The sequence below is a fragment of the Aquila chrysaetos genome, chromosome 3 (assembly GCF_900496995.4).
Source record: "Aquila chrysaetos chrysaetos chromosome 3, bAquChr1.4, whole genome shotgun sequence".
In the NCBI taxonomy this organism is placed as follows: Eukaryota; Metazoa; Chordata; class Aves; order Accipitriformes; family Accipitridae; genus Aquila; species Aquila chrysaetos.
In genome coordinates, this window is record NC_044006.1 from 27935779 (window position 1) to 27959328 (window position 23550).

The following is a 23550-nucleotide window of genomic DNA, read 5'->3' on the forward strand; positions in this document are numbered from 1 at the left end:
GGGCTGCCTCTCCCCGCGGGGGGGCCCGGCCGCGGCCCCGGCCGCGCTCTGCCCCTGCGGGTGTGATGCCGCCGCCGCGCTCGCCGCTCCCCCTTCCCGGCTGACGGGGACGCCAGGCAGAGCCGAGGCGTCGCGGCGCCCCTTTCGCCTTCCCAAGCCGGGCTTCGGCGGCTCGGGGCCGGGGCCGGCGGCGCCTCTCTCCTGAGGCGGCCCAGATGGGCCAGCGGCCGCGGGCACTGCCACCGCAGCCCCCTCAGCGCGGGGCCGGCGGGCCGCGCCTCGCCGCCCTCCCAGCCCCGGCCCCTGCCCTCGCCCCAGCGCCGCGGGGCCGCCGCGGGCCCCTCGCCTCCGCGGCCGCCGGGCGGCGGCTGTAGCCGGAGGCAGCTGCCGGCCGCGGCGCTCGCGTTGCTGCGAATCCGCCGCTCCGCGGGGCGGAGTGTGTCCCCGCCGGCTTGCCGTGCGGGGAGGCGGGCCGGGGGCCGGCTGAGATGGGAGAGAGCATGTCCAAGAGGCTGAAGCTGCAGCTGGGCGGCGAGGCGGAGATGGAGGAGCGGGCTTTCGCCAACCCTTACCCCGACTACCAGCCCCAGGCGGCAGGAGCCGCGGCCGCCCCCAGCGCGGCGGACGCCCAGCGGGACAGGGCGCCGCTCCCGCCGGAGGAGGAGTCCCTCCCCTTCGGCGCCGATGGGAAGGTGAGTCCCGGGCGGCCGGCGGGCGGGCGGGCGCGCAGGCGGGCGCCGCGTCCTGGCCCCCCGGGCCCTGCCTCGCTCGCGGGGCGCTCCTCCCCGCAGGGGCGGCCCCGCGGCGGCCTCCGGCGGGGGGCCCTGGGCCCGGCCGCGGCCTGCGGCGGCCCGGTGCGGCGGCCCGCGGCCTGTCCGCGCCGCTGCGGAGCGCTGTGCCGCCCCCTGCCCGCCGGCTGTGCCGCGGGCGGCGTGGCAGAGGCGGCGGCCTCCAGGGCTCCGGAGAGGAGAGGCGGGCGGGGTGAGCCGAGGGAAGGAGCGGGAGCTCAGCCCGGCCGCGCGGCTTGGAGTCGGTGGAAGTGACTGCCGTAAGCTGTTTATTTGCCCGCTGAGTGCGAGTGAACGCGGTGCCGGGCCAGGAGGTAGTGCTGCCTGCGCTGCAGTTAACCCGGCGGTTCTGTCACGCCGCTGACAAGTCGCCTGAGTTTCACCAAGGAAAGCATACAGGGAAGGGAAGAGATGAGTGCGCGTCTTATAAAGATGAGTTTATCCTCAGGCAACAGCAACACTAGGGCTTTAGGTGATGCTGGACTGTTCTCTCCAAGGCATGTGTTTACACATTTATAGATTCAGGTGCACCATGATAGGCACCTGGCAGTCGGTTCGGGTCTGTCTGGTGGTGCTGGTCGCGCGAGGTTCACAGTCTTCCTGCTCTGCTTATCTCCTCGACACCACACGCTGCTGGCTGGGGAGCTATGTGCGTTTTAGGCATTAAGTACAGAAGCTGCTCTGGCCTGTTACCACACAGGCTGGCTTAAGCTGCAGAAGGAATACCGGAATACGGACCTTCTGTCACTTTAGTCCCTGAGCAGCCTCATCTTTAAGTACTGTGCTGCTTCGTCATCTTTTGGATGAAAAACACTGCGTGGTGACATTGCTAGAAGCACAGATGCACTGGGTGGGAAGTTTACTTTCCGAACTCACTCAGCTGTATGCTGGGATGAATAAAGGAGAGCCTTTAACCTCAGCTCTGTACTTTTCTGTTTGTGGCAATAAAGAATAACCTTGACTTACTGACAGGGTGGGGCAAGGATGGCGATGCCCAGCGATGAGAGCAGCATTCTTCCTGAGCATCGTAAGAATGAGCAGGACAGCATCAGCTCACCATCAGTCCAAGGTGATGAAAGGTTTCACTAGGTTGTTGCAAGTTGTGTGTGGCTAAGCAGAACACACAAAAGAGGATAGTTGGGAGACTGGTGTCTTACTGCTACAGCTAATTGCAGCTGTCGGAAGCAGAACTTGGCACTTGAAAAGGTTTAAAAGGCAAGAGTAAGTTTGGAAGTGAAATCTGCTTCTTACAAAAATCCCTGGTAGTATACTCCGTGCTGGTAAAACTAATTTTTTTTTTTTTTTTTTTTTTTTTTGTGAAAGAGAACTGTGATTTCTTTGTTCTTTTGTATCTGGCTCAGTATATAAAAAACATCCAAGTACGATGAGTTAAGTATGAAGGCAGAGAGGAGATGGCAGAACAGCTATAGCTATGTGTTGTTGTTAAATTGGTAAAAAAAGTACCAATAACTTTCTTCTAAGGCCTTCTGTAGGCCAGTCATCCTTCTTACGTACTTGCTTTAGATCCCACTCTTCATGTTCGTTTTTTTAAAGAGAAAATAAGCCTTCTTTTACTGCTGTCGTAGGTTGATTACAGCTTTGCGAAGTGAAAACTGATACTGGAGGAAGGTGAACTTCCTTAAAAATTTTGTTTTTTAGAGAATACTAGCTGTATTGCAGAATAGTTCAACTCCAATTTACATCAGATTTAATTCTTGAATGAATACAAATTCAGAGACATTGTTCTGTGGCAGAGCTGAAATGAGTTAGTCAAGAATTTCTAGCCCTATATTCACAGTGGGAATGTTTGTTCTGCTGTGGTGTAGATGAGTATGCTATTTTACAGTGGGTGCAAATGTTTTTTCCCAGGATCAATGGTGGATGACATTCCTTGTTACCGTGTGGCAGTTGGCAGCTATTTGTGCAGCTTTGTTCAGAAAATATCTTTGAGCACCTGAGTAGCTGTATATCTGACAAAAGGTGGTGTCTGGGCTTTGTTACCTACGAAAGTATGAAGCTCCTCTGGAAAAAAATCATCTTCTGTACCGCATTAAAGTGATGTAACTACAGCAACTTTCAGTGGTCTTTGAATTGTTTCAACTCTGTGCATTTCATAGGAGAAGGCAGATGTGAGTGTACATTTTCTTTTGTTTCTGCATTTGCAAAATCTGAGGAATTGTCCTATATATTTCTGGACTAGAACATAGCTAAGAGTATATTCATGTGTATTTATATTCTTTGCAGCATTTGCGTATTGTCAATCCTAGTACTATCCTGACTCTTAGGAGACTTTGTAGTGAGTATTTTGGGGTGCTTTTGTTGTTGTTTGTGGTTTGGGTTTTGGGTTTTTTTGCATTTAACAGACTCCAGTCCTGTCAGAGAAATGTCTTTGCCTACCTAAAGCCCCAGTGAAGACAAAGGACTTTACATAGGTTAGGAAGTCTGTTCTGTAAACCACTGTACACTATAGCACAAGTTTCCTAAAAACAGAGCAGCTTTCAGAAGCCCTCAGTGCACTACATAATTTCTTCCTCCCATCTGCTGTTGTGTGGAGCAGTGAGCACTGAGTGACTCATGTCATGACAGCTAGAGGTGTGGAGGGCTCTGCCGTTGTCATGGAAGGTAATGCATTATTAATCCCTCCATTTGATTTCATAAGCTGCCATGATTGCCATCTAATATTCATCCGGCTGATAAAAGGACAAGAAACTCTTCAAGTCATTGTCTGAAATGTGAAACAATTGGGACAAAGTGCCACATATGGAAGCGTGTGTTTATATGCATAAGGTACAGTTCAGGAAGCTAGAAGGTATGGGAACAGGAGAAAACAAGATTTTTGGACTGCTGATTGCCTTCTTAAAAACAGTCACAGTAAATACTACAGTTATCTAGGTGGGCTCTGCTCATGTAGTTGAAATTTACTTTTTTCTTAACTAGATTTCTTCACCCTCAAAGTATCCTGGACTTGAATTGCTTCTGTAACTTGTTTGAGAAAGCTGAATGTAATAATCCATTGGACAGTATTAATTCTAGATCAATAAGAAAAATAATTTTAAATTTAAGTCTTTGTTTAAAAAATTGCAAATCTTTCAATTAAATAAATATGTATCACTATGGACCCCATAGCGATACCTTAGCCTGAAAAAGTACCTACAGATGTTATCTCAGAGTGGTCCAGAATTTTTCAAAATGGAAACGTAAATGGTCAAAGGGACAGAGAAATTAATAGACAGCTATAGACTCAGAACAAAGCATATTCCCTAGTTCATGGGAAAACCAGATTGTCTGTTAAGTTTCATTTAATTTTTAATTCACTGTAGTTGTTCATTGGGGAAAGTATTAATATTTGAAAAGCAGATGTTCTTTTGATAGTTTCCCCTGCATTGTAGGCAACTCTAGTTATAAACTCATCTATTCTTAAATGTGGCAATATCAGGCTATGGGCCTGTGCTGGCTGGGAACCAAAGACTAACTTGTCTGAGCAGTATTGTGCTTTGCTTTCCCACCTGAACTGGAGCCGAGGCAACCTATAGCTGCAGTTAATGTCAAGACTTATTGACATTGTGTTGCCCATTATCTGTAGGTGGGGGACTGAGAATGGGGACGTCTGCACAGGCTTGCATAAAGTGGGGGCAGCCAGTTGTCCTGGCTCAGAAACTGTTCATCAAAACCTTCGTGTGGTAGAGAGCTACGAAGCTGTAATGGATTTCCTGGGAAGGGGAAGGGTGAGGCGAGCTTGCCGGTAACGGGTGGCGATGGCTTGTTCAAGGACCTGCCTCCATGGGTGACCCACCAATATCAACCTCAGATTGCTCACCATCCTCGGAGCCACCACAGCTCTGTGGCTACATCCATAGCATAGTCAGGTGTGATTTGGGAGCCACTTTCACACTGTCTGTGGGACAGTGACTTGGGAACCAAAGGCAGGCTGATATTATCTGCTCATCCAGGGAAAGGTGGAAGCAAGCCTGTGCCTAGACAACCTGATGTGGATTTTGTGTGTGTGCAAGAAAAGCATCCTTGGCATCAAGACATTAGCACATCCCAGCCCTCAGTTTAAGATTGTCTGGATTTGTTGTGGAATCACAGGGTAGTCTTTGACAGCACCGAAACTGGATTCAGACTTTATGGATAGGTTACTAGGATACCCAAACAGTAACTTACTTTTAGGCCAGTTCTTTCTTGATTAAGTTTTTTCTGACTTGCCATAATGTTTTAAGAATATTAGTAAAAGGTGGTATATTCTGACAAGTGTATACCATGTACTTAAGTAGGCCATGCAGGGGGCTCCTTACAGGGAACCTGTTTTAAAGGTAATGATGCTTATTTGCAGAGATATCACTTAATGGGGATACAGAATATTTACTTGGATTATCTTTTGGGTGGTGTAGTGGTGTTTAGTTTCCTGGTGCTTTCTCAATCTCCTGTTAGTTCTGATAATTCCTTTACGTGGCTTTTCAGTCTTCGTCTTCCTTTAAAATGTATCTAAAAAATTATAGCTGAAGTTTTTTGTTATTGCCTCACTCTTCATTCCCTTCCCTGTGGTAATTTTTATATTTGTTGGGTTGTCTCACTGGGCATTTTAGTTGTCTTGCTGAGAGCAGCAAGTACCTTCTGTTCTGAGACTGATTCTGCAACCACTTAGACTAGTGTGAATCATACCACTCATTGCACTGGAGATAAAATTGAACCTCCAGAGCCAATAAATATTTTTTCCCACTTTTTTGCTGGAGATGTGGGATGGGGTAGCTGCATTTCTTGAGATTACCACTTTTTTGACCATTTCCTGGCACCCCACCTCAGGTGTGTGCTATTTTAGTAGAGGATTCTGAGTACTGCAAATCATGTTTCTGTTGAAGGAGTTTCTTTTGTTTTTTGTGAGTTTTGGTCAAAATTGAGTGTGAGAATCAGTTTATTGTACTTCATTGTCCATTACTAACTCGTGGCAGTTAGTGTACACAGCCTGAGAGAAAGAACTGCTACTTTTCTGCAGCGCACATCAGCATCTAATGCTGCTTAGCACTTTTCTGATGCTTTTATATTGAAAGCCTTTCCTGTTATTCAGGACAACACTTTAACCACATGGTTAAGCCTATTTGGTTTTAGTCAACCATTTCTGAATGAAGATACTTTTATAAATCAAAAACCAAGTTCTGATTAAATTCTCTAATGTCTATCCACTCTTTGCTGGTTTCTATCTTGCAGACCTGTGAGTTAATGAGTTGTTACTCTGACTAGTTGGATGGGCAAGTGCAATAACAGGTACTCATTTTCTGGTGAAAATAAATTACATTTGGGTTGTAACTGCACAACACTGATACGCTGTCAAGTTCAATATGTGGAATATACCTGCTGTCTATGCATCAAAACAATTTAGACAGTATTGGCAGAAGCTTTAGCTTTTTTTACAACTGGTAGACCACCTCGAAATGTCTCAGCTATGGTGGAGACCTCTGTGTAGCAAGTGACTTTAAATTGTAGTCACAACAGACTTCTGTTTTCTTTGTTTTCAAGAAGTGTAGCATGCTGGTGTTAGGCTACCTGGAGGACCAGTGATTTTCAGTACTGCTCTTTTGTTTTATCAGCCTCCGTTTCTGAAAACATAGGATAATGTTCCTCAGTGTCTGTTAATCATGTTTGGTTTTGTAACCAATAATCTGAAGCTTTTTGATGACTCTTTATGATGATCTAAATCTTTAGGCTTTGGTTTTTTGCAACCTAATCACCAATGAGACAAGTAGCTCCTTTTACACACAAGTGCATCAGAGGCACAGTCTCATTATTTCTTACATGCTTTAAACAATTCTTTCTGTAACTTGAATGGATTGCCTTTTAATGCTGTTTTTAATGCCCTTATCTCCTCTGAGGTAGGGTGATGCCTGCATTTAAAGCCTATTCCTAAGTTGGCATTTGTAGCAGTAGCAGTGTAATAGTTTGCCTACAGCTATAGATTTTTCTCTCTCTCTCTCTTTCCCTCCCTTCCCCCTTTTTTCTTTTCTTCTTTTTTTTTTATTTTTTTCCCCCACTATCACATGTATGGCACTAGGTGCCAGATCACTGAAAAACAGAGCAATGTGTTCTACAGACAGCAGTGTTTCAGATAATTTATTAAGCATGTGGTTTTGCAGAACTGGCATTCTTTTCTGGAAGGACCTAACTGAGTAGTAGCAGAGCGCCGTGTTTAACTGGCAGGCTGGGTGATGAGGTGGTTTCTTAGTATCTGATATTTTCAGAGAAGAAAAAAAAAAGCTGCTCTTGGAGCTGTAACAGTCTTTTGATCTAGGTAAAAACAAAGTAGAACTTGTTTTTCTGTACAAAAAGGGAGGTCACTTCCCAGCTGACCTTGCTAGATTGTGCGTCTGGGATCCTACTGCCATTCCTTCTGTCTGCTCTTGCAGGAGCTCTGGGGAGGTGAGCGTGAGACCTCATCCTGCTTCAATAAACCCGCGCTCCAGTGCATGGGTGTGAAACCTGGCTCCCTTACAGTCAGTGGCAGAGTTCCCAATGATTTCAGTATGGCCAGGATTTCTCGTTTCAGTAGAGCTGTGAGTCATCCCCCACCCCGTTCTCCCTTACCAGTGTCTGTTGTGTCCCTCGTGCAGTCTTCTATGCAAGTTTGGTTTTTGAATGAGTCCTTGCTGCAGTGCCAGCTTGAGCTGTATTTTCTTCTCTGTGAGATGCACTTTGGCTGAAAGAAAACCCGGCACCATGTTACATCTCCTGTTCTGCACATCACCAACAATAAAGTCACTTTTCTTTGACGTATCTATCTCTTCTTAACCTGATTCGAACTGAGATGAGATGAAATAAGTGCATTTTGCTTGTTCAGTAGGTAGCACTGTGTGTATAGGCCATCTCCTTGCTGCTTCTGCAGAATCAATCACTTCCTTCTTCAGTCTAATTTTGTGCATAGCATCAGTCCCCTAAGAGCTGATGAAGTAAAATAGGGTTAATAGCAAATTAGGGTTAATGGCAAGATGGTTGTTTTGGGAGCTGGTGGTGGCAAGAAAGACTGGTATGTTGGCAACTTGTGAAGAAGTTGAGCTCAGGTCTCCATTGTCCGGCCATGAGTCCACACAAGTTACTTGGTGTAGATGTGTCATGATACAACTAAAAACTGAGAGGTGTTTTTGAAAAACACATTGGTATCTAAATGTCTTTGGCAAAAGGCAAATGAGATAACTCACCCTGTGTCTGTCAAACCAGAGTATTGCTTCTAACCACAAAAGGAGTGCCATGAGGTCTCATGGTTGCATTGTCAGACTTATGTAAGCACTGTGATATCTGGTCCAAATGTGCATGCAAGACTTAAGTTACAGGTTTCTCTTACCTACCAGAAATCATGATATAAAACACATAAATAGCAGCTGCTTATTGCCTTACTTGCTCTTGGTGCTGGTTTGTTTTAGAGCCACGGCTGTAAAGCTGGATATGGCTGTAATGGAGAGGTAGGTCAATAAGAATTGGTACGTTATTGTAATATCAACTGCAAGTGAAATGTGCATTTCTTTTAGGAGATTTTTATTTGCATCATGGTGTATTTTTTGTAATGTGGGTGTAGTTTTAGTGCTGGGTTTACAAAAGAAGATGATTTAAGTTCTTTTTAGGAACCCTACAAACGAAAGAAAGCAGATAGGGGAAACGGGTATTGCTGACAAGGACAGCGTAACTCGGACACCATGTCATTAGTGCCAAAGGTGAGTGATGTTACATGTACGCTCACATTCCTTACATTTTCATTGGCTTTAAAAGGCTTTGGATTGGGATGTAGCTTTGCATACCACCTCACTGCAATGGAAAAAGTGATATGGTTCAAATAAATTACAAAACAATTAATTTGCAAACCCAACATATTTGTATTTTTCTGCACTACTTTTGTTTCATGCTGATAATGAGCCTTTCTTGTTACCATAATCAATATGGTGCGGAGTTCTGTTGGGTATAATGGGGAATGAGCTCTCATTTTTTGTCTTTTGCCAGTGTAAAACTTGAGCAGTGGTTGGGATGATAGTGGTTGTTCTTCCTGCAGCAGCAGAGGAGTAATGCAGCAGTTGAATTCCTGGAGAGAGCCTTTTCTAGTTAAAGATCTCTTCAGCTCCTGTTACCACCCAGCCTGTTGTGAACCAGGAGTAAGTGTGATACTGGATATCAGAGGTCAGGCCTCCTGGTTTTTGTTTGTCCCTGCAGGAATAACAAGAGTCACCTGCAGAAAAAGCTGAATGCCAGCTGGAATCATCCTCATGAAATGAATATGCTTCTCATGAAAATCAATCCACACTCAACATGAGTTAGTGTGCTTTATGCTCAGCTGTAATGCCACCATAAGATTCCTCGAAAAACATTTATAAATCTTCTAAAGCCACCTTTCAACATTCATTTCTCTATGTGATTAATTTATTCTAGTGCATGTAAGCATCTGTTATAAGCTTATAGTGGAATTTTATCAAAGGAACAGTGACAGTGCTAGGTTGTTGAAGCTTCAGAGTAACCAAAAAAAAAAAACCACAAAGAGGCAGTGGTGGAGGAGTAGGTAGCTGGGGAAAACTTTGTTGCCACAAAACCTATTTACACTGGCATAAGCTTGGGAGTAGCTTTGTTTGGGCTGAATAATAATAATAATAATGAGGACGATGATGATGATGTAATAAAATAATTTCATGTGTGCTTTTCCAAGCACTGAATCAAGATAGGTAAGTTACAGTTGCCATTGTAGAGAGGGATATGCCAATCTGAGCTGAATTGTTTGTATGGGACAGGTTTAAAGCAGAACCCAAGTGTCCCGATGTCCTAGTACTCCTCTTGTGCGTCTAAGTAATTTGATCTGATGTTTGATAAAAAAATACCCTGATTTGGTAACAGCAGGTGTATTGTCAGAACAAAAAGATAACCAGCCTGCTTGTGGTGTGCAGTAGGTAAATAAACCGGGAGTCTGAAACCTTAGTTCACTCTTGTCAGATAAGCTCAGCGCTATGCCTGGATGCATCCACGTGGATATCCTCATGCTGTTTCACCATATGCCTTAGTGTTGGCATAGCTGTCTTTTGAAGGAGAAAAGCCTTGCCCTTGGGAAGGGTTTTGCTTTGTGTTGAGACTTCACTGAACTAGGCAAAAGGGTGAGGAGGATATTGTGTGTATGTGTGGTACAGTTTCCTAAAAAAACCCATGCCATATTAAGGCCAAAGAGTAATAGACATCAGATGCTTACTATGTTTGGTTGCTATTTCTAGTTACTGGAGACGTTAAGGGGGCTTTAGCTCCTTCCTAGAGTGGTATGTGTGCGACATGAGATATAATGGCAAAATTTCCTTTTCCCTTCCTCCTACCATCATAAAATGGACTTGAACTGTTGACCCCGGAGACTTTTGGTGTGTCAGAGGACTTGTGTAATTCCTATTATCTTTCTGATTTCTGAATCTGTTGAATAGATGTTCAAGTTCACTGATTTTTATTTGAAGTTCTGCTCTGAATAGGAGTCCAAAATGTGGATTTTGAGTAATCAGTTGCATGGTGGCAACCAGGACCTGTCATTTATCTGAACCCTTCTCTTTTGAGATGTGTTGTAATCAAACAGGATCTTACCTTCCTAATGAGCTAATTTCTCCTTCTCCAATAAAAAAAAATCATAAATGTAGATGTGTTTAACATCAAACTAAGCCTACTCTGGTCTGATTTATACCAGCTGCTATCTGGGAGCAGGCTGGGGAAGGAAGAGGTGGAAGGAGATTGAGCACTGTTCAGAAAACAGTAGCTTATTCTCAGTGTAAGCTGAGAAGTAGCCAAATTGTGTAATGCTGTTTTTCTGATGACCACTGCATTGTGGCTCTTGGTTTGGGATGGGGAAGCTCTGCTGGGTTCCATGTTCGTAGAGAGTTTCTTTTCTGGCTGTTCCTGGGTAACTAAGATCCGGGTGGCAAGTGATGTATGTCTGGGGCTTTCGGTAGATGATGGGAAACACATTCAGGAAATATTTTGGGGTGGCATAAGGTTTGTCTACATCACTGTTTTGTCAGAATGATGCAATTATCTGATAAAGATAAAGCTTTTCCTGTAGCCCAGGAAGGGAAGAGGTTTTTTGTTTCTTCTTCTTCTTTAGCTCTGTAGTAGATAAACTGTGCTATAGGTAAACGTAGACCTTAAGCTCTATTTAAATATATTAAATAGTTTTTAATAAATGTGTTAATAGAAAAAGCTGATCAGTAAATGATACTGTTTAATAAAAAAAAAAAAAATCATTTTTGATTGTTGTTCCTCATAGTCCCACTCAAATGTAGAATCGTCCTGTGAAGGGACTTCATGAATACTCTTCCCATGGAAGTTAATAGGGCAGTAAATTCCAGTTAATTGACTGTTTCCACGTTCCATAGGATTAAGGGAGTAATCAGTAGCATATCTTCCCATACAGTATGCTGAATGAGAGAGAAATGTTGGCAAGAGTAAAGCATCCTCTGCTATATTTCATATATAGCATCTATGTAAACTTTTATTGGTCAAAAGTAAAAGCAAGCAATATGTAAAATCAAAGATTTGTTTCTTCACCTTCATGCATGAGCTGAAGCTGCTGAGCTACTTTTACTTGCCCTCTTTGTGTCTAGCTCTTTCTTTCAGGTAGTTGTTGTTTAATACGTCACTGCATTTAACAACGTCCTTTCTTGATAAAGCATGTAAATCCTAATATTGTTTTGGGGAGAGGAGAGAGCAAGAAGCAGGAGGAAGGGCATTTAGGCAACTTGCCTTCTGTGGGGTGATCACAAACTGGGACATCGAAAGAAGTCTTGGGTTTAAGAAGAAAATGTGAATACATCATGGATGATGTGATTGAGCACATCATTAAAGATGATGGCTTGGCTTTGACATGATTGTCTCAAATATGAGCATTTATTTTCCTTTAGCTATTTCTGCCTCCATAGTGCCACAAAGGATGTGCAGGGACCTTGTGATGAGAGCAAGCACCTGTAACATGGGGCTTGCGGGTTCACTGTGCTGTCTTCGTCTATAATGTCATCTTGGTACCAGGACCCTGAATGGAGTGCTGGCCCATGGAGTGGCAGCAGATGGTTGTCTTCTCTTTGCTTCTATTCACCTTTTACTCAGCTCAGAGAAGCTTTGCTTACTGTATTAAGAGCCTGCGATAAGAGGCAGCATATGATTACATAGTGTCAGAGTGTCCATAGCTGTTCTTCATGTGACTTTAAAGCATCGCCAGATAATTTTTGTCTTAATGTAGATACTAGTAACTTACTCTAATATGTAATCAGAGTGCATTACATGGGACACACTTAAGATGAACCACCTTGGCACTGCGGGTTGCTGTATGTAGTATTTATTCCCTAGTTATTTTTTGTTTGGTTTTTGGCTTTGTGTTCCTTTTTTTTCCAAACAAGAAAGTGGAGCAGACAGTTTGTATTCTTGGATTCTTTCCTTTTCTGACTCGCTCCCTTTCTCCTGCCTCCTGTTTTCAGGTCAGTGCTCAGTTCTCAAAAAGGATCCAGGCAAAAATCAAGGACCTTCTGCAACAAATGGAGGAAGGGCTGAAGACAGCAGATCCACATGACTGCTCTGCCTATACTGGCTGGACTGGTGAGAAAGCTAGAATTTGAATGAAGTGTGTTTGTTAAATGATGTAATTGGGTTTATTCACAGGAGGAGGTTCTGATGTTCTCACAGGAGCGGCAGAAATATTCTGATACAGGCATTTGTGTGAGTTGGTTTCTTTTAACTTTGGACCCTTGGTCACTACTGTCTGGAATGACTTCCATTGACTTCAGCAGACAAAGTTACAGAGAGATAATTGGCTTTTGTATATGGAGAGATTTGTCTTGCAAAAGGAGTGGATTTTCTAAGGCTGCTCTTTTCTTTCAGCTTACCTCTTGTTTCTTTAAGGTTTTCTTAAAATGAATTATTTTCACCTTTTTCTGTTCAACTGACTATTAGTTAGCAGTTGTCTAATGGTAACATCTTCTAATCATTGTGGGCGGGAGGTGTTCCGTGCCCAGGAGCTTGGAGCCTTAAAATCTGGAGGATGGATAGCTTGGCTGTGCTTGTTCTGTCTGTACAAAAATGATAAAATGCACTTGTGAGGAGGGGGAGTATGGAGATGGGGTTGCAAGATTGTGAAGTTCATGAAGATAAACAGGCATGTGCAAGTGCTGGTTATTGCTAGGCACCATCGTTCATTTAGCATTGCATCACTGATGCTATCCAAATGTGAATGAGCCCTTCTCATCCTTTAGGCAGAGCCTGCAGTTGTCAAGCCTGATGCGGCCACTGCTTTTCAAGCTGCCAAAACGCTTTTCCGTCTAGGCCTCTTAAGAGCCACTTTGCTATTACAATGGCATATTCTATTCCTGCTCTGTTTAGCTCACGCTTCAGGCATACTTATGCTTTTAGCACAGCATGTTTGAAATGTGCCCTGAGGAGATCTGTTCTTTTATCTTTGTGTCGTGAGGGGGAGCAGCTTGGAAAAACTCTCCAGGCTTTGCCTGTGCTCAGGCTTAATTCTGGCAATGAAAGGGTAAAATTTCTTTGCTTTCTTCTTGATGTTTTGGTACAGATGGTGCTGTGGGTGGATGGGTGGGGAAGTTTTAGACAACTCAGACTTAAATGGTGGATGTGTTTCAAGGTCTGAAAGTGAGCGGCTGCTAAGTGAGTGCAGAAGATCTCCAGTGGTGGGCTTTCTCACATTGACATTACAAAACGGCTCCTGGGGAGCCGTGTTCTGACACTGTGACTGACAACTGAAGTTACGGTTGATAAACCAGAGCATGCTGAAAATGAGTCATAAGCTAAAAGTAACACAGCCATCATCAGCTGAAACAAGAAGATAGATGAACAAGTAATGCAGTCTAATGAGAGTGGGGTTTTTCCATCCTGTAGAAGGATTGCCAACTACGTCTATTCCAAGTTGTAAACTTCTTTCAAGGCTCCTGTGGAAATGACTCTGAATAAAAATACTTAAATGATCTGGCTTTTAAAATTCTTTCTCCCCAAACTTGCTCTTTGCAGCATTTTGCTAGTGTGCAAATCAGAAGGCAAAAGCAATACTGAATACAACTGCCCTGCTTGTCACATACCAAGTTTAGACAAATCTTATTGGCAGTGCAGTCCTGAACATTGGCTTGTACTTTGTGAAGTATCTTTAAAATCTTGGAGCATATACTGTTGGCACGTAACAATCATAGGACTCATGTTAGAGTCCATCTTGTAATACAAGTACTCTTTGTATGTGCCAGACCTCTTGGAGGAGCCATTTTAAGGGTGTTGGACAAGGGAGGATTGGATGAACTGGGCGTCCTGGCTACTTTTCTGATCATCCTTTGACCAAGCCCAGGTATCTACACGTTTGTTGCGACATAAGAGGGTTACAGAAATCCCAGTAAATAGCCCACAAGTTCCTGTGCCACTGAATTGGGCTAACCAAGCTCTGCAGCTGTCCTCTTGGACTCCTCTAGAAAGGCCTGTTCAAAGCCAGTCCAGAGAACATCTGAGGATGTATCAGCACTCTTGTGGTGCTATTCTTGTACTCCTCGGGTGGTCTCTCTGTGGATCTAAGCGGGCCTTGTGTGTACTCAGCTTTGGTTGTGGCTCAGAAGAGTGCTCTCCCTGTTCAGAAATGAGTTTGAGATGCAGTAAGGTCTGGAGGTAAATATTTTGCTTCTGCACGTGTATGCTTGCAGTTGTCCAATAAACATCCACTTAGATGGATTTGTTTCACTTTCTTCAGTCTACATTGTTGCAATTTTTAAGGTTTGGTTTGGTTTTGTTTTAATGGAAAACTATGAGTTTAATGGAGTGAAGCTTGATATACCTTCCAGCATTCTCTGAGGACTTGTTTGCTTTTTGGCTTTTCCAAACCAGCTTAACTCATAGAAGCTCATAGTCTTGTTGTGAAGTACATTTAAGGGTTATAAAGAACTTGGCAAGTTGAATCCAAAACCTCATCAAAAGATCCTTTTACAAATCAAATGGAAAATACATCACTTCTTGGATATAATAGATTAGTATTGTACAGTCAATGTACTTGGTCATACACATGCTTGTTAACCCAGTTTTTTGAGTCTTCAGTGATTTCTTCACCAAGCATTGGTGCCTGTGTCATGGATTTTCTTTATTCTCTGCAAATTGTGAGTCTACCGTTGGGCTTCAGTCTGATCTTTTTTTTTAACTTTTTGTCACAATCCAAGTTGAAACGTAATCCAAACAGATGGCCTGATGCCTTCCCATTGCATAAGCTAGGACCTTTGACTGACATGTTTTAATTGCCCAAATACCTGTTTGTATTTGAGTTACTGGTTCAGAGGCACTGAAGAGGGGAATATGATGTACTTAGAAGGAAGAGTAAATGAAACTATCTCTTTTTCATGTGGTTGTTCCAGGTATTGCCCTCTTATATCTGCAACTGTACCGTGTCACAAAAAACCAGAGCCATTTGCAGCGGTCTCTTGATTATGTGAAGAGAATCCTTCGCAATCTGAATGGCAGAAGAGTTACTTTCCTCTGTGGTGATGCTGGGCCACTGGCAGTGGGTGCAGTGGTTTATCACAAGCTGAAAAACGACAGTGAATCTAAAGAATGTGTGTCCAAGTAAGTGACTGACGGTGCAAAAAGCCATGCCCTTAATTTGTAGAGAGCATTGGTTCAGTAACATTAGCAAGTGGAGTTTTGGAGGACAGGATTAAAAAATTGAGACACTTTCTCTCCTGATACATTTTCAGTAGAAGAATACAAAATAGGCTTTATCTTTATTAAAGCTGGATTACACTTGATTCATGTTTAGCAGGTTGTCTTGAGTCCTCTATCACTGTAAGGACAGGATGTCCTGGGCATATCTGTAGTGCATGCATGTTTTGATTTTGTCACATTGAGGTGACATCTAACAAAAGCCACACACTTGTCATCAGCAATATGTAGTGCTTGTGCAGTATGTGATGCTTCCTGTAAGGAGTGGGTCTTAATTGTAGATTTGTTACAAAACATGTACACTGCAGGGATGTGGAAACATCCAGACAGAAACATGGGACATCGGATTGGTATGTAACAAAGATTTAATAAAACAAAGCGGACGTATTTGCTGAACCATCAAAGGCAAGGGCTTTAATTAGGTCAGAGCGTATGATGGGTAGCCTGAAAAAAATCCAGCCCCTTTTCAAAGTAATCTAAATGTAATAAATGTCTTGAGAAATACCATTCAGATGTAGAGCTTCCTTGGAGAACTGACTGTCCCTTTTCTGGTACAGAGCTGATTGCTCTCCTGGTGAGGGCTGGAAGCAGTGGAGCCTTGTGGGGTTTGCATTCAGCACCAGCAATCCACCTGCTCGTGGTCCAGCAGCATACCTTAGGCTGCCAGAATTTGCAGACTAGCCTTGTGTCCTCATCTCCATTCTGGTTTATATTTGGAAATACAATTGGTCTCTTTCTAATCCAGAATTCTAGAGTGATTAATCGCTGCTGCTGCTGTTCCTGAATTAATATTTCAGTTTTGAAATGGGTGGTAGGTTTGGGTTTTTTTTTGCTTTTAGAACTGACAGTAAACTTGGGCATGGCATTCTGGATGCAGCTAGGAAAGCAGTGTTGCTGTAAGGCATGAAGCATGAGTATAGCAAAATGAGATTAGCAATAAATCTTTTAGTCTCACCTCTCCTTGGAAAGTAATTTCTAGGAGAAGGACTGAAAAGGAGGTTAGTTTGAGTATTTGTTTCTTTTTTCCTTTTTTTTTTTTTTTTTTTAACAAATTATTCATGACATCAGCTGAGTGGTCCATTATAGATGTCAAAATGTAATCTATGATTGCACTTTTAACTTTTTACCTTGTAGCTGTCCAGTTGTATGATTTGAATAATAAAACTTAACAGTGGACAGTTTAAAAGAAAATAATTTAATTCTAAGTCCAAAGCATAGTTCCAAGAAGGGAATGATAATATAAAACTTTTTTTTGTGTGTGGCTTTTCCCTGGTATTAAGCAGTGACAGCATAAACAAGCCATTGGGGTCAGTGTTTTTGCTCTGGCGTGACATTAATGCTAACATTTCTGCCAAGTAGTAGCAGCTGGGGGGATCTGGAAATTGAATTTGGTCTTAATCCAGATTCTCTTGCTCCCTCCCCCAATTTAAAATGTGATCATCTCCATGGTTTCATCTAATTGCCAATTTAATCACAAAAGATAGGAAGAGACGGGGAGGGAGTGGGCAGGAAAACAGACCTCTGCTCCACCTCAATTCTAATGCAGACTGGTGGAGTAATAGCAGGGAGTTTCTTTGGAGCAAATGAGAGTTGCAGTGGCCAGCCCAAGCTGTTTTTTCCAGTGCTAAAGGCAAGCAAAACACTTGTGCGTAATAGCAGTGCCCTTTTCAAAATTGAGCTGCTAAACATTTGAGACAACGTGTTGTCTAGGGAGGGGGAGTGCTGAATGGTGGTATTGGGGTTTTTTGGTTTTGTTTTTTTCTTCTTACACATCTACAATTAAGGGTCCTCAATTTGGTGAAATTCCCAGAGGCTCCAGGAGGTTTCCCTGTTTGTTGGAGTAGCTCTCCAGCCTCCTCCAACCCCCACCCTGCACCCACACGTTTGTTTCTGTCTGCGCAAAAACCTGATAGTTGCACTAATACTCACCTGTCTCTGGCTCCGAGTTGCCTGTCAGTTAGGGATGGCAGGCACGCAGAGCTCCTGTGCGTAAACTTGGCAGCCAGCTGAACTGGGGATGACTGAAGGGAAGTGGCGGGGCTTTGGCACTCATTCTGCTTCTGGTTTGATTGATGGCTTGTACAATACATAGTCTAGTATGGTCTCTAGAGAAGATGCTTTCTCTCCCTACCTTCCTTGTCTGATGCAGGTTGTTGCAGCTCCAAAGGACAGTCATAAGCACAGATGCTGAACTTCCAGATGAGCTGCTTTATGGCAGAGCAGGTTACCTATATGCCTTGCTGTACCTGAATACTGAAATTGGTCCGGACACGGTCTCACAGTCAGTTATCAAAGAGGTAAGATAATCTTCTCTCTCCAGTGCCACAGCATCAGTGAGGTTGAACTGGAATCACTCGTTCACAAAATTCAAGGGAGAGGGTTGCTGGAGAGGAGAGGGACCTAGAACTGGGAACTCAGTCTCATCTGTCCCTCCAATCTCTTCTCCCTTTCCCTGCTGCCCAGCTGGGACTGACACAGGCCAGTGCGGGTGGGGCCATGGCCGGCCATGGAAATGCATCTAACAAGTAACTAGTTTTGGAGAATTTGAGGATGAGAAATTGTTACACAAAACCTTAAGACAGAAGTGTGGGACTATTTAAGTGGAAAGGAGAATTCAGTGTGGAGAAGATGCACGACTGTTCTGCAGATACTGGAACCAGAGAAGGCAAGCCTGGAAAAACGTGATTAGAAATATTTATGTATTAAATTTCCACTCTTAGAAATATAAGTGATTCCATCATTTAGGAAAAATTCCATTTGTACCTCAACAGTCAAGTCCAAATGAATTGAATATTGTTGTTCTATCACTGTTTGTTGTGGCTTATTCTTTACTGTGGTTTTAGTCATGACAAAGCAAAACCCTCTGAATCAAAGCAAGCAAGACAGATGGAAGAGGCATGTTCTCTTTCTTAGGTAATAGATGCTATTATTGAATCGGGGAAGAACTTCTCGAAGGAGGAGCGGAAAACAGACCGTTGTCCTCTGTTGTACCAGTGGCACAGGAAGCAATACGTTGGAGCAGCCCATGGAGTGGCTGGGATCTATTACATGCTCATGCAGGTAAGAGCGTCTTCTGTGGGCTGGGGTGAAACACCAATGATTTCTTGTTTTGCATCAGAGGATCTTATCTTCAGCTTTCATGCATGTGCAGTGTTGTGCTGAGTCAGGGTCTCAGAATTTGGAGTTAGGCTCTGCAGCACAGAACTGTGCAGAGGTGCTAGCTCAGGCCCTGGTAGCAGAAGAAAACTGTGACTTGGGTATCCTCGCATTAGAGTGAATTAACCCTTGAGTTGTGGTTCAGAGCACCAGCATTCCAGGAGCTGAAGTTTCCTATCCTCAACAGAGATAGTGAGGTGCCTTCCCTCATCCTCATACTTCTTCTGGTGCCTGCAGTTAGACCAGCTAAATATTCACTTACTGTCCATCACTCCTCAGTTTTTTTGTGATGAGTGCACCGCTGGTGCCTCCTGTCCTCCATTCCCTTCCTCTCTTCTCTGGTGACTTTTTTTTTTCCCCCAACTGCCTTGAAGCTTTTGGAAGACTACCCTTAATCACACATTAGTCTTCAGTATGCTTTTATTCTTTATATGTTCTTCCTCTTCCTTATCCCTCCATCTCTCCCGCCAAAATCTGATGTTTCTTAGTGCATTTATGACCCCTGCTCTCCTCTTTCTGTTGTCCTGAGATTCCTCTCTTCTGTATACCTCCTGTTTCCCACACTTAAATCCATTCCCCCTGTCCTGAGATTCTCCAGTAGGATTATGATGTTTTTCAAAACACACCTGTATATCTTATTTCTGTTGTACAATCTGGAAAAAAAGCCTGAAGATGCTTTATAGAAGATGGCCATAGAGCTGCACAATTTGTATTGTACCTGTTTCTGGTTTTTAAAGGTGCTGCCAGTCTGTGCATCTTTGTAAATGTTAATTTTCTTACCAGCTCATGCAGAATGACTTTCCTTAAGGCAACTGGAAGGATTGTACGTCCTTGCAGCCCAAAGCTGCATACAAATGTTCACTGCAGAAGTGACTGAGCTGGTATTTGGTGTTGCCACTGCTCAGCTGTTCCTCATTTGCAAAAGGTGCTGTGACTTCTCCCCATCTGTTTCAGATTAGCTCACACCACTCACTTCCACCAGTAGCTCAGGCTAAAGTGGCTGACTTTGTTGTGGAAGCGGCTACTGCTCTGCTACCTGGGGGCATGTCTTAACCTCACTACAGCCATTTACTGCAGTGACCATCTCACTGGGGCCTCAGTCTGGTCTGATTTACTGTGCCCTTATCTTCACTTCCAGCTTTCTTCAACAAGGTGGTCCGCCCCCTTCTGGCTCCCTCATTTTCCTGGCTTCCATTTTTCCTTCTCTGGCTCTGTTAGATTTTCTGAGAAGCCTCTTTAAAGGCTCCATCCTTCATTTACTATTCAAGGCTGATAGCAGAAATAATTGCACAGTGCTTTTTGGTTTAAGCAGAAGCTACTCTGTCTACATGTTAAAATCGTAACTCTTTTCCTTTACATATAATTGCTGCTTTTAAGAATTACCACAAAGCCATTGTTTATGCAGCATTAGATTACTGTCTTTTCACTGTACATTAAATATTATGAGTCATGCAGCGTTGAGTCATTCACTGCAGAAGAAGATGGCATATCAGAGTCCATCCTTTCCCCACCCCTCCCACCCCAAATGAGGAGAATTTTTCTGTATTTTCAGCAGAGAATTCAGGAGATGGTTTGTTGAGTCATTGTTTGATAACAGAAAAAGGATATCCAACATAGCACCTGAGATATGAAGGTCACTGATCATAATTTCTGTACAACACCTTTATGAGGAAACATGTATTGCTGGATTTATTTACAGAAGACTAGTAGAAGAATAAGAGGTCAGCAGTGTTAAATAACTCATCCAGAAGGTAGAGGGGAAATTCTGAAGCGCTGGCTAGGGAATTTCTAACCCTAGCCCCTTTCATTAACCTTGGAGCAAAAATGTCTGTTTGTGTATCATTGCTCTTGGCCAGAGAGTCAGGACACATACCTGTAGGTTACCTTCTTGCTGTTGGAAGTAGGTGCTGGGAACCTCAGCAGATTGGGCAAAGAACTCACTTGTACTCAGATCTTCTCAGCAGCACAAGGCGAGAAGGAGGTTTGTAAAGAGCTCTGCTCTTCTTGGATTTACCTCCCAAGGACAGATGTGCTGGGCTGGGTTGGGTTGGGTTTGCCTTGCACAGCTCAAGACTGAAGGCATTTATTGCTGGTGCCCATCTGCTTTGCCTTCTGCTGCAGGGGTGCAGCGTGAAATCAGAGCCACGAAACAAAGCTTCCCCCAGAGCCTCCCTACCCCACAGGTCAGCATCTGAGTGAGGGCTGATCAGCTCTGGGGTGTTCTTCATAATAAGCTGATCTGTATTCAGGTGTACTTCTGACTAGCAGCAGGAAGGTTTCTCAGAAGAGTGCGCAGGTGGAGTTTGCTTGAGGGACCTTGTAGGTAGAAGTCTGGCAAAGCTTTCCTGGCTGAGGTGAAATACAGGCTTTTGGTTTTTTCAGGTTACTGAAAATAGAGCTACTGAAAGTCTTCATTTGGCTGTAAGACTCTCAGTTGTAGCAGTGTGCTCACGTGTTGAATGTGAGTGTGCTGGAGCTGGTGGGAAACAGTGAAATTGTATGACATCGAGTCAGCAACAGAGGCAAGTTACTTAAAAAAATAAGCTCAGTTATTAGGCTCCTGTAGGCTCCAATTTCTGCAGTTGTTCCCACAGCTTGCAGGAATTCCAGAAATCAAGTAGGCTGTATAAAAATAGAGAGCTCTGTTATGAAAATACTGTAAAATGGGCTGGTAGAGGAGGGAATGCCAACAAAGAACGGCTATAGACCCAACAGATACTTGGCTTCTAAACCTTTACTTACAAGGAGCATGCAGGTTGATGGATATATTCTCCTTTTGGCAAGTATGTAAACTAAAATAGAAGAAATGAGAAAGAAAATTCAGAAGAGCTATCTAAGGATGAGTTCGTAGTACAAAGATGTTTCGCTACCTGGGGAAGTAGCTGTTGCTTCTGAAATTGGAAATGCAGACTTAGAGCCCATAGCTTCAGGGAGTTTTGTTTATGATGGAAAACTTTAACCTTCATAAACCTTTGCCAGGCATGCCACTACATACACTTTTCTTCATTTATTGGGAAATAGGACAGGTTTATCTGTGTTACTTACTTTTAAAACAAAATGTGTAACCCATTGTGTCTTAAGTGTGTATTATGAGCAATGAAGCTATAAAACCATCGTTCTCCTGTAAGTGTTCTCTCTGTTTTAAGGTATAAAGAGAGGCCTGGGAGTCTTGAAATCCATATTCTGTTCTCAGTTCTTCCATAGTCTTTCTGTGTCACCTCCAGTAAGACAGGTAACAACTTGGTGCCCCACTTTCTTTGTCTCTACAGTAGCTGTAAAAATGCTCTTCATGAGGGTGTTGTAAGCAGACATTAATTAAATCTGTATGAAGTGATTCAAAGTATTTGGATCAAGGGCACCTATGTGAGATAATTGAAAATAGATCATAGAATTAAGTGTTGATACACAATTTGTTACTACTTCTGTTTATGGTTTTGGTGGTGTTTTTTTAATGTTTTCTTTAGCCAATTGCAAATGTGGACCAGGAGACCCTGGCAGAGCTGGTGAAGCCAAGCATTGACTATGTGCGTCATAAAAAGTTCAGATCTGGGAATTACCCATCGTCACTGAGCAATGAGACTGACAGACTGGTTCACTGGTGCCATGGTGCCCCCGGAGTCATCCACATGCTCATGCAAGCTTATAAGGTGAATCATTCTGTGTTCATAATAGACCTCTATTTTTAGAGACCTGTATGCAGCCCTGTTAGATTGTAAGGTTTGCATTTTACATCTTTCTAGATCTAGACTTTCAAACCAGAACCCTAGGCTAGGCACCTAAGAATCTCAAAATACTTGCATAGGTATGTTTGTAAAGAGGAAATAAGTGGGTAAAATTGCTTCTCTGGGTGCTAGCAGTTACTAGACTTCAGGCTTTCTTGGAAAAGGGCCATGTATTTAAACAATTTGATATTGGAGTCCTGGGTGTGAGAACACTGACCTAAATTCTTTGAATCTTCATCCCAAGAGTTTTAAGAATTATGTTGGTTTTCAAAAGCGTAGGTTTATGTGTCTTGCCAAAGAATGTCTTCCATAAATTACTTCATTATTAAGATACAGCTCTTGAGAACTTAACATCAGAGCAAAGATCCCAGGCCCCTTCTAGGGCATAAATATAACCGCTGAGCTACCACAAGCCTACTGTTTGCTCTTTTCCATCCTTAACGAGGTTTGCTATCTCTGGTGTTGTGCACTTCTGATTTGCATGACATTTGAAAGTATGCCATTTAATTACATTTATGCAAATTGATTCTTGCTTTTGACAGCCCTTCTTGGCAGATTCCCTGGTCAGCCTCTGGGTGGGCTGATGAAAAGCAGGCTTGGTTTATGGAATAATTACTCATGCTGCTACCTGAAATGTGAACTGTAAATCTCTTACAGCATTGCTGAATGTAGCAGCAGTCACACTTGCTTTTTCTTTGGACTGTGGTAGGAGGCTGACTTAACACTGCAGACTTCTTTCCCCCATCCCCCCTCCTTCTTTGTCAATGCAATGCTTTCCCCAGCACAAAATGTTTTGCAGGAGATAAGAGAGTAGGACCGAGTTCCGTTTAGCAGTCTCCTTTTTGGCCTCTTTTACGTTTAAGGTGATGGGGCACATGATGCATTTTTTTTAGTCTCTATATTCTGCTTTTTGAAGAAGTGGTAAGAAAAATTGGAGTATGTTTTGCTGGCTATGCTTTCATACCAAGCACAGGGACTTGCAATAATAGACAGCAGTATTTGTCCTGAAAATCAAATGCTGTTGCCAGGCCTTAATTCAAAACGTTACAGCTAAGTAGCTGACAAACCCTGTTCAGAGAGAAGGACTTTCTTTATAAAGCTTGTGGATTTAAGAATCTTGCATATTAGTTGATTCTATTACCTTATTAAATAGCCTGGCAGGGGATTTCATCTCTAAAGGACTAAGTCTACAGTAGTGCATCAGTTAC

At 43.3% G+C, this 23550-nt stretch overlaps 1 protein-coding gene across 1 annotated transcript in view; it reads left to right on the forward strand.

Moving 5' to 3' along the window:
* Positions 1-373: 373 nt before the first annotated feature.
* The window catches only part of LANCL2 (LanC like 2), a 32585-nt gene continuing 9408 nt past the window's right edge, over positions 374-23550 (forward strand). The window contains exons 1-6 of the mRNA XM_030009237.1: positions 374-692; positions 12248-12365; positions 15161-15368; positions 17614-17761; positions 18378-18524; positions 22085-22267. Coding sequence (XP_029865097.1) covers positions 489-692; positions 12248-12365; positions 15161-15368; positions 17614-17761; positions 18378-18524; positions 22085-22267 — 1008 coding nt within the window. The 5' untranslated portion in view covers positions 374-488. The remainder of the gene's footprint in view (positions 693-12247; positions 12366-15160; positions 15369-17613; positions 17762-18377; positions 18525-22084; positions 22268-23550) is intronic.